The sequence below is a fragment of the Pomacea canaliculata genome, linkage group LG5 (genome assembly GCF_003073045.1).
Source record: "Pomacea canaliculata isolate SZHN2017 linkage group LG5, ASM307304v1, whole genome shotgun sequence".
NCBI classification, from domain to species: Eukaryota; Metazoa; Mollusca; class Gastropoda; order Architaenioglossa; family Ampullariidae; genus Pomacea; species Pomacea canaliculata.
Genome location: NC_037594.1, coordinates 951,467 through 962,416, shown reverse-complemented (window position 1 = coordinate 962,416; position 10,950 = coordinate 951,467). Strand labels below are relative to the sequence as shown.

General features: G+C 46.5%; 1 protein-coding gene across 1 annotated transcript; it reads right to left on the bottom strand.

Annotated features, from left to right (window-relative positions):
• Positions 1-1,278: 1,278 nt before the first annotated feature.
• LOC112563870 (polypeptide N-acetylgalactosaminyltransferase 5-like) lies at positions 1,279-9,660 on the bottom strand. Its single transcript, XM_025238286.1, has 2 exons — positions 9,252-9,660; positions 1,279-1,436 (listed from the first exon to the last, which is right to left on the bottom strand). The coding sequence occupies exons 1-2, from the start codon at positions 9,658-9,660 to the stop codon at positions 1,279-1,281; spliced, it is 567 nt and encodes a 188-aa protein (XP_025094071.1).
• Between the last annotated feature and the right edge of the window lie 1,290 nt (positions 9,661-10,950).

The following is a 10,950-nucleotide window of genomic DNA, read 5'->3' as shown; positions in this document are numbered from 1 at the left end:
GCAGGCTCCTCTCTTCTACCTGCTCATCTCGTCGCGACGTTATGTCGTCTTAAAAAAAGAATCAACTCGCCTTCAGAACACTCGATGTGCGAGTCGAGAAAAATGACGATCGGGGCTTGAGCGCTTCCAGACCACGGAGCCTCGCTTTCACCAGGCCCATGCGCTCGGGCATGCGCACAAGCTTGACTTGTGGGAAGCGTGTCAGGTGCAGCTCCAGGCTGGACTTGAGATGCTCTGTCCCGTTCCGCAGTGAAATGAGAGATTGAAGAACAAAAACTAAAAAACGTCAGGGGTAAATCTAACATGCGAAATAATACTCGCATATTCTGAGCAATTACATTATGCTGGCCACTCCACACTCGCACACAGACAAACGCAAACACTCCAGGGGTGCGTGGGCTGACTACCGTATATTCGTTTTATAATATTACACATTATATGTGAGCATATAGTAGCAAAATATACACTTCACGTGTTAGCCTATAGTATATTACTCATTATATGCGAGTCTATAGTTTTAAGATATTACCCTTTATATGTATAAATAAAGATTTTAATAAAATAGTTTAAAATATCACACTTTATAATCAGCCTATAGCTTACAATATTACACATAGTATATAAGTGCATAGTTTCAATTAGCCTGTGGCTGTGATGGGTTCGCGTTCGTGACCTTTGTCGGAGAGAAGTATCACGAGATGAGCTCCATCACAGGTGCGGGGCGAGCGTCAAAGGACGCTGTGTATGGAGCGCCAGAGGGTGCCCAAAGCCCCTCAGTTGTGGAAGCAATTGATGATGCTGGCGGCTGTAGCTCTACATCTGTGTACGTTTTTGCCCCGACATCTGCACAGCAGTAGGAAGAACGACAACACGAGGAAAAAATGAACAAGTTCAGACTATGTCACAGAAGAAAACATATAAAAGCAGTTGTTTTCAAAACGTATTTCTCAAGCTGTGATTTCTCAAATGCAGCAAGTAACATCCTTCAAAAACTTAAACGAATTATTTTGGATGATTTCGGAAAATACGGTAATTCATCGTATCTAGGTCCATGTCGGTTTCGAACCAGCGACTTTCTGCCTTTCAATCGAGCATTGCTTAACATTGCAAAGCCGAGAGAGATAACGATAAAAAGAGATGAAGACTATCAATGCAGATGAAAGTTTCATCGTTACGCTGTAAGGCTGCAGGATTCAGTTCACCAAACCAAAGCGAAGCGGAATAACTGTCAGGGCGGCGGAGAAAGAGAAAGTTCAAACGGAGCACAACACAGGGAACTTACTGAGTGTTTCCGAGGTCTGGAACAGTCCTCTGCACTGAGATGAGGTCACTAACGTACTCGTTGAAATGGTGATTGTTCCAGCCTTGGTTGTACCTGATCCTTTCTTCTGGTGCCAGTGCGTCTGGGTTGATGTTTACAAGTCCTCCGTACTCACCTGGAACAACAACATGACGTGTGTCTGACTGTAAGTCTGTTCTTGTGTCTGGTCTCATTTTCGTCTAAATGTAGCTGCTTTCATCGAAACAAAGGGCTTGCAATCTCACCGCACATCTTTATGTCTCCAACATCTTGTCTGTGACTCATGCCATAGATGTTTAAATTTTAATTCTAATGAAAATTTCTAAACAGTGCACCGCTAATTATCTTTAATTAGCCAACAACCCCAATCATCTAAACTTCTGCCTTTTGAATATCAGGAGGGCCTTATAAACCTTATGAACTCAAAATATGTCGCATCTTTGTCTCTTCCACTCTAGATTTTCTCTCTTTCCTCTTTTTTCTCTCTTCCCACCCCTCGCAGACTCCAACATTTCCGGTTCTCAGCAAGCTAATTTTAGGCGACATGTGTCACTTGATATGAGCTCATTTCTCACAGTCGTCCTTACCCATCTTATATTTCTTTCAGTTTTTTGAACCATGTATTTCTGTCTCGCAGATTTGTATTCCAGTGGCCATCTCATCTCAGCTCCTTTGCCTCGTGGGCCTGTCACATGACTTGCTGATGTAGGTCATTATTCAATGAGGCACAAAGTGAAGGATGCTATGCTATGCATTGTCACACCTTTCCGGAACTACCCCCTCGTCACGCCGTAGTTTTAACTTCATCTTCTGACGCGACGTCAATCAAATCATCGTCACTGAACCTTGCATGGACCCTCGCCAACTCAGCCTGACAGTCTGTGTTACACACTAAGACTATATGTCTCACACACACACACACACAGGTGCATAGTTTCTATTAGCACTTCGACATGCCGAAAAAGGTAATGGCCACGACATGTAAAGTACAGATGTGTTAGAAATAGACAATTTGTTGACTTAGGTCACGACAAAAAGTTGTTTAGGGAGTTCCGAGAGCGGGAGAAAAAATATATATAGGGGGCGCTACTCTGGGCTTGACCCCGGCTCACAATCATTCTCACGTTTTTTGACGTGTGGTGAATTCTACGGGAATTTCGCTTACTCAAGCTTGTGCATGAATGGTTAAAGTGTTAGCTGTCATACGTCTGACTGTGAGGAGCACCGTCTATCTGCTGGTGTGAGTGTCCCTGTACGGGGAAATTCTTTTACCAATACCGCGTCCATTTTGTGACGATTGGTAAGATCTATAGATAGTCAGAAGGCACTGAAACGGACTACATGTGCGGCCAATCAGGACTATCTGGCTTGATAACACTCCTTCAGTGACTGAGTATCGTCCTACCAGGTAGATCTATTACAATCCCAATACCTAGTTGATCAGCGATAGATCTGCCATATCGTGCTATGAGCAGTGTAGTCTGTGTGTGTGTGCCTGTACGGCAGACTTTCACACCTTCGATGTGTTAATGTGCACTGTATACATGTAGTCATGCTGATCTACAGTCGGGACTTTCTGCTATCGCTGAGGCAGAAGGCCACACAGGCCCTTGATGTGAATTTCAGTGACATTCGACACAGGGGCAAAGAAAAAAGAAACTGAGAGGATCTAGAGGAGAGTCAGACACAGACTGAAGAGGAGAGGGTGCCGACATCCACTGCCAGCCATCACCCTGTCGAATGTGCGCTCCTCTCCACAACAAACAGGATGAGCTCTCTGCGCTCATTAAATTCCGATGGGAGACTACCCCGACGCCTGTGACCTCTTCTGTTTCACTGAAACATGGCTAACAGATGAGGAGACATCGGACTTGAAGGATACACAACGATTCGATTTGACAGGAATGCACAAGCGACAAACAAGCATGTAGGGGGAGCTTGTGTATGCTTGCAAATGATGAAATGGGCCACGAACTACACAGTACGAGAACAGACTTAGTACCCCACATTTATGACGATACTGACAGTGTCCTTCAGGCCGCATTATTACCTCGTGAATTCGGCCAATCACTGTGGTCCTCGTCTATGCCCGCCCAGACTTCAACCTTGCAGCTGAGCACATTGCAGACACATATAATCGAGCGACAACAAGACAGTTGATCAGCCTGTGTTTTTCGCTCGGTGACTTCAACCGCTGTGATGTCTGTAAGCTGCTTCCCCTGTCTCCATCAAATACGTCACGTGTCCCACCCGCCTCGACAGAACGCTAGACAGGTGTTTCGGTAATGTGCCGGCCGCTTATTTTCCAAGTGCGGGGGGCGGCCGCCGCTGGCAGATCGGCGACCACAACATTGTTCATCTGCTACCCACATACAGACAGCTCCTTAAACGTGGAAAGCCGACAACACATGTATATAGGACCTGGACAAAATGAAGCAACTGAGATGCTCAGAGACTGCCTAGAGGTCACTGACTGGGATCCTATTCTTCACTACCTGTGAGAACGACCTGGACTGTCTGGCGCAACAATCACCTCTACATCACCTTCTGTGAAGGTCTGTCATCCCTACAAGCAGATCTGCAGCTATCCGAAAACAAACCATGGCTAGGTAAAGGACTGAAGCACTGTCTCAATGAAAAGAAGATAGCCTTTTATGCAAGGAGACAAACAGAAAGTGATAAGAAAGGAGAAGGAGTTCAGGGCAAAGGCAAGAACGGCTAGGGTGGAATACAGAAAGAAGGTAGAAAAGCGATTAATGAGGGCAACGCAAGAGATGCTTTGAAGGGCCTGGACACCATGATGGGTAGAGAACGCAAGACACAAAGAGTAAAAAAGTGTGATGACCCAGTGTCATTTGTTAATGAGCTCAACACTTTCTACGGCGCGGTTTGATGTGAGAGACTTCAGCAATGAAGCAGAAAATATCTGTTCTTCACTGTCGGCAGCCACTGTTCACATCTGTGAGGAGAGATGTTGTCAGAATTTCTCTCTCATGTGAACCCACGTAAAGCCCCTGGACCTGACCACGTGAGAGGCAAAATACTCAAAGAGTGTGCTAGTCAGCTGAGTGGTGTTTTACCAGACTTTTTCAGCTCTCCCTTGACTCTCATAGTGGGTCCCCCGCGTGTGGAGAACATCCACAATAATACCAGTGCCAAAGAAGCCTCATGCTACCAACTTTGAAAGACTTTCGACCTGTGGCTCTCACGTCTGTTGTGGCCAAATGTTTGGAGAGGTTGTGGGAAGATTGTTAATCCCCACCATGGCTGATCGCCTGGATCCTTTGCAGTTTGCCTACAAGCCACGCAGGGGGTGTCTGATGCAACTCTCACGCTTTTCAAATACATATCCTACAACACTTGGACACTTCTGGCACCTATGTTCGGGTCCTGTTCATGGACTTTTCCAGCGCCTTCAACAGTCCAGCCACACCTTCTTGTACAGCGCCTACTAGACCTGGATGTCAACACTGCCCTAGTTCTATGGATCAGATCATTCCTGAAGGACCGACCACAGAGGTGTGAGTTTCAGAGTTCCACCGACAGGTACTATAGGGTCCAGCAGCTCGTCTGACGGAGTTTATTTGTCAGTGGATGGAATGATTCTGTCAGATGAGCAGATCCTCAACACGGGTACCCCTCAGGGATGTGGTGCTTCCCCCATCCCTGTTCTCTGTATATACAAATGGATTAGTATTAACAGTGCTATTCTCAAACTTGTTAAATATGCAGATGACATGGCCCTTGTGGGCTGCCTGAAAGACGAGCAGTCCCTGTCACAGTACCTGGCCTGTTGGGGGAGCTGGAGGAGTGGTTTGACCGCAGCTTTCTGGATCTGAACGTTGACAAAACGGAGGAGATGGCCTTTGGAAGAGCCTACGAAGAAGAGATGGCACAACCCCTCTCTCCCCACCACTCCAAATCAAGGGACAGCAGGTGCAGAGGGCTGGCTGTGTTTAGGTACCTTGGTACAGTGATCGACGGAAAGCTCTCATTTAGTGATCACGTGAACCAAGTGTACAAAAAGGCCCAGCAACGGCTGTACCTTCTGAGGAGACTTCGCAGCTTCGACGTCAGCTCTGGGGTGCTGGAGACTGTGTACAGGTCTCTTGTTGAGAGCATCCTCTCATTCAACATCGCTGCCTGGTATGGTCATCTACTAGTCAAAGACAAGGCAAGGCTGGCCAGAATCATCCACCAGGCAAATAAAATTATTGGTCAAGCACAGCTACCACTTTCTGACTTGTACCTTCATGCAGTCAGAAGGATGGCACATAACATCATTTCGGACCTGAAACACCCTCTCCACACCAGCTTCCAGCTGTTGCCCTCAGGCAGGCGCTATAAGGTACCACGCATAAGGAAAAGCTGCCCTACCAGAGGTCCTTCGTGCCAGCAGCCATCACCATCCTAAATAAAGGCACAAGGACTCAGGAGGAATCAAACAGAGACTGAAGAAGAGTGAGTGCTGACATCTATTGTCAGCCATCACCTCGTGTGTCATTCTTGTCAATGACATTTTCTGGACGCAGCCGCGGTAAAGTTGAAGAAAAATAAACAATTAGCAAAATAAACAACTGATCAATGCGTACGTGTCATCTACGGTGCACCGATCACCGCAACTAAAAAATATATCATGGTATTCATATTGCCATGGCATAGCGTCGCACGAACTGTTTCATCCTACACTTTGTGCGAGTTTGTTGCCTGTCTCGCGGTAAGTCGTTGCGATCTGCGCGGTTCGGACACGATAGGGACTCATTTCTAGTACTGTCATCTGACACCACAGACACTGTTACTTCTGGCACCACAGGCATTGTCACAAGAGTTCTGTGGTGATGGTTTGGAAGAGTAGCATACCACCCTGGCGTTTCCTCTTCACTGTCGTCATCCTGAAGGTATGGCGCTTCCCGCAGTTGAATGTCCTTTATCTTGGAGTATACCAAATGATCGTCTAGGTACACTAGAAGGACTGAAATTAAACAGTTCGGCATGGTGGTCTGCATTAACCTCTGGAAAGTGGCTGTGTGGACGTCAGACCCATTGGCATCCTGGAACGGGCGTGTTGCCAGCGGCCCTAGCCAGTCCTTTTGTTGACAATGTCTTCTCAAGATGAGCTTCATGCACGGCTGCCTGTACTGCCTGCGCCACATCTGCGGTAGAGTCCATTATCCGATCAAGGACGTTCTTCCCTAGTAGAAGCGACACGCGCCTCCTGCGCTCACTTGTGACCACATCGACCAGGTCCTTGACCACCAGGATAGGAACGTCCTCAGACGCTGGCCGTAAACATGTCCACCACCGCCACTCCTGAGTTTGTTTTAGCTGTAAGTCCTGTATGTGCCCTCGTGCCCACTCGTCAGTGACCGTCGTTACCTCACTGCCGGTGTCGAGCAACGCCAACACTCAACTGCCATAAATGACAACCTCCGCCGTCGGACACTTTCCAGTCAGGCCAGCTACACTTTATTTCCCTGTCATCCTGTTACGGACGACGGGGGCAGTCACTTTCCCTGACCGGTCGGCTGCAGTCCTCCGAGATGGTGTCAATCGCCGCCACTTCGACGCTCTGCGCCGCCTTCTACCTCGCCTGCTTAAATTCTGGAGCTTCGCGGCGTATTCGTCGACCACCTCATCACGTTGCTGTGGCACTGATGTCGACATCTTTCCGTTCGCCGTACGCCTCCACTAGGACACCCAAGATCTTTCTCGGCGTATCTCTTGCGTCATGCGGAAGCATCAACACTCGACGTCTGGCAGGTCCCTCCAGCGAGCTCAAGATGTAACCACGAGCCGCATTCTGACACATCGGGTTTATGGCGAGAGCTAACTCGACCTCTGTTTCAATCTCGTCGACACTCGTTGGTCCACCGGCAAACTACTGAAAGCGGACTAACTAGTATGCTCGTAGAGCCTCTGCCCACCCAACGGATAGCATCATGGTCCTCACAATGTACTAATCTTCTGTCGTGGGCTTCTGCCCGTGATGAACAAATGTTTCTTTTTGTTCAGCAGTGGTTTTAGGCCCTTGGTCACCCAAGGTTTGTTGTTAGGATAAACATACACTGCCTTGATGGACTGGTGCAATCAACACTATTTTACTCCTCACTTTTACTCCTAACTGTTTGTTAAATGTCTGTATGGGTATGTGAGCAAAGACAAATTTCTGTCCTCCTGGGCAGACAATAAAGTCTGTTTTGATTTTGATTTTGATTTTGATATTGACTACGTTTGCACCTTCTCGGCCTCCTGTTCATGAACACGATAGGGAGGAATGGGGTGGACTAGTACCTGGGGAAAACCTTTCATGGCAGGTGTCACATACTGAGAAAGGTCTGAACCCTGCACCTTTTGGTACCCATGGCGGTAATGACTGCATTACATGCATTATCCCGATATTACCAATGCGTCCGTCGAAGAGAAGCGACTGGACACACAGTTGTCTCCCTTGACACCACCGTTTTGTTGTCTCGTCGACATCGTCTGCCTTATCTCATTTCTCTAAACTGTATGTTTTGTCTGTTATTTCAGATTTGAGATTCTGTTTTTATGTTTCTTGCTTCAGATCGTTCCGTTTGTCCCACTCTTCAGTTTCTCCGTGCGTCAGAAGAACTTAGCGAGAATAACATGGCGGGCACACTGTTTATCGTCTGCTGAGAACAACAAATACAAAAACAATGTCATCAGGTATATCCAGAAAGGGGGCAGAACTATGTATGCTTTATACCTGCATTCATGTCCTTTTTTTCCTTTGTATACTGGTTCCATAGTTTATGTTCATGATAGGAACAGTTAGAGCAAAGTTGTCCGCATTGGTCCTGAGGTCAATGGCGTCAAGCAGAGTGACTTAGTTCATTCTTGTGATCAGCTGATATCAGAAAATCTACCAGAATTTCGTCCATACAAGAACATGCATTTGAAAAGAATGTGTTTTGCTGAGTTCAGACAAACTTTGTGAAATCAAGTGTACCTGTAGCAGGACAGCTGCTCTATCACAGACGTGTGGGCAGGTGGCGTTACAGGTGTGCTTTATGAATGGTTTTAGATGTGAAGCTGCATGTTTGTTAGTTTTGCTATGATGAACTACTTATCTATCCTTGTTATCAAGCACTTGGGTGGGTTTTTATCGTTACTCAGGACACCCATGTTCTAACTGCCCGCTGAGTAATAAGTTGATCAACCGTCGTTTCATACTGTTCATACTACCAGCTCTACATCTTACACATTAAAACTGTGTTTTTATCTCGTACTATTTTTTTTCGTCAAGCAGATTGAGCTCACCCCAAACAGGAAAAGGCGCAGTACAAGTGAATCTAATTATTATTAATTATAATACGATAGTTTGCTGAAGGGTGGCCGTGGAAAGAAGTCACAATGTTCTTATCTCCTTGCGAACAGTATAGAGCGCCACATCACAAGAGCTGTGTTCTATAACCTTTGCCCCTTGTGTAAAGGACTCGGAGGTTGCAACCTTCCGGAAGTAATGCCCATGTAATTTGTCCATACAGTCACCGCCAGGCGGTGTTGACAAAGCTGAATTAATGAGTTGCGTGTGGCGTTGTAAGGTGAGACATCTACAAGAGGAATAACCTTAGCACACAGTTCGTCTGTTTCTCTGTCCCCCTGTTTGTCTGCCTGTCTCTTCCTCAAGTTTGTTTCGGTCTGTATGACTTGCTGCCTGCATGTCCGTCTGCTAGCATGTCCACATGTACACCTCACAGGCAGCCTAGATGTCCACCATCTTTATCATCCTCAAACAGTTTGAAAAGCGATTCTGTGTGTGCGTGTGTAGGGATGGGTCTCACCGAGGTGATGATCAGACACTAAAACTACATGCACATGCCAATAATGATGGCAGTGTGTACCCCTGTGTGGCAGTGTGAACCTCAATATTTCAAACACATGCTACAAACCACAACTAACCGACACTCAGCACTCACAAGGAACTCACCCAGTCTCGGAGGGTCGAATCTGTTCTGCTGAGGCCTCAGGGTTGCCCTCTGCCACTCGAGTTTCAACTTGGGTTGCACTATGCTGGCATTCTTCCGGAAAATTCTAGGCACCTTGCGCATATGTACGTTTACCACTGGGATTTCTCTCTCGCTCTTTCCAAGATCCGAGCTGTTAGAGCGACCACTAATGTCATCAGCAGCTCCGCGAACTGTCACAAAGTCGTTGACCCTGAGCTGGTGGTCATGTGGCCCGCCGTGGCTCACATCACCTGACTTTTTAAAAGACTGGCTGTTAAACACAGTTAGCTGCACCACAATCAGAAACCACAGCATAGGAAGCCCAAATAACAAGAACTTTACGATAGAGTGTTTGGATTTCCGTATTCGCAGTCTGCGCAAGTTGCACATCTTGTGGCTGTGCAGGTCTTGGATGTTGCTCCACGTGGTCTGTCCTCACCTGAGTCTCCTGATTAGTCGAATCTCAGCAGCAGAGAAATGAAAGACTGTATTGTCAGACCTGCAGTTCTCGCCATAAAATTGACCGAATTACTTGTCTCCTTCAACACACCCTGCACCTGTACCACGCCTCCCACACGATTACATTCACGTTGCCGCCCAGGAAATGTAGCAACACAGATGGCGCAGGAGCTATGTAGCTTGTCCTGCAGGAGGACTACAGGCTGTGACGCGATGCACGCGTCACTTATCAGTCTTGTTGATCAGCTCGGGGGATGTGGGAAGAAAGGCAACTTATCCCAGCCCGCTACCTGTTGTCATGACTAGCCGTGCATGGCGCTTATCCGTCAACCCTGAAACAAAGGACAGCCGTGTTGTTAGTTTAGTGAATGCAGAATTTTCTGCATCTCTTTAAAGAATTAGTGGGATGCACTTTTTTTTTCTTTTTTATACTAATGATTGGGTAGTCACGAGATAATATTTCCAATAATAATTTTGGTGTATACCACTCTCCAGTTGACGAAATACGCATATAAATCTTACAAATCAGAAAGAGGACAATGACATACGCATTAATACTATACACGGATACGTTTATGTCGTGACTTTCTTTCCCTTAAATGACTGGAGGGAACTGCCCTCGTCTGAACTTTTGGCCACCAAGACATTATTGTCTTTCAACGTCTTGGCTCTAGTATGAAGAACAATAGTCTTCTCGCCAGAAATTCGAACTGAATTTCCATCAGTTTCCACTAAACGTTATCATGAGAAACGTAGCGCCCTTAGCGTTAATTCGAGAATGAGCTTACAATGAGGACAGAAACGGACAGCCAGAAACTATTCACAATTTGTAACGACGGCCTTGGCCTAAACCTTGTTGACCAGTTGCGGTCACAGGGTTACGAAAAATCTTCATATCTCCGCATTACTGGACTGTGAAACAACAGTATCAGGCTGAATAGTCAGCTCTAGTCATTCGCTGTTCTTACATTTCATAAGACGACCCCACTGTCCTTTCCCCACCCCTTTTTTTTTTTTTTTTTTTTTTTTTGTCTTTGTGTTTTACATTTCGATCTCAGTGAGTTTGCGGCTCCAGGGAAATTGCGCAATATCAAATGCTCTTATTGTTATGAATGAAGGCTTCTGCCAATGGAAGACCTCGGGCCATATGCCCATTAGAGCGTATCTGTGTACAAACGTGACGTCACTTTCTATTTCTATGTACAGTGGTTTTGTAAACGT

What these genes read in the sequence shown, in the direction of transcription:
- LOC112563870 (XM_025238286.1), bottom strand. Translation starts at nt 9,660, where the DNA reads ATGTGCAACTTGCGCAGACTGCGAATACGGAAATCCAAACACTCTATC. An exon ending in ATTCGACCCTCCGAGACTGG is followed by an intron (nt 1,437 to 9,251) that starts GTGAGTTCCTTG and finishes TTGTTGTTCCAG; the next exon opens with GTGAGTACGGAGGACTTGTA.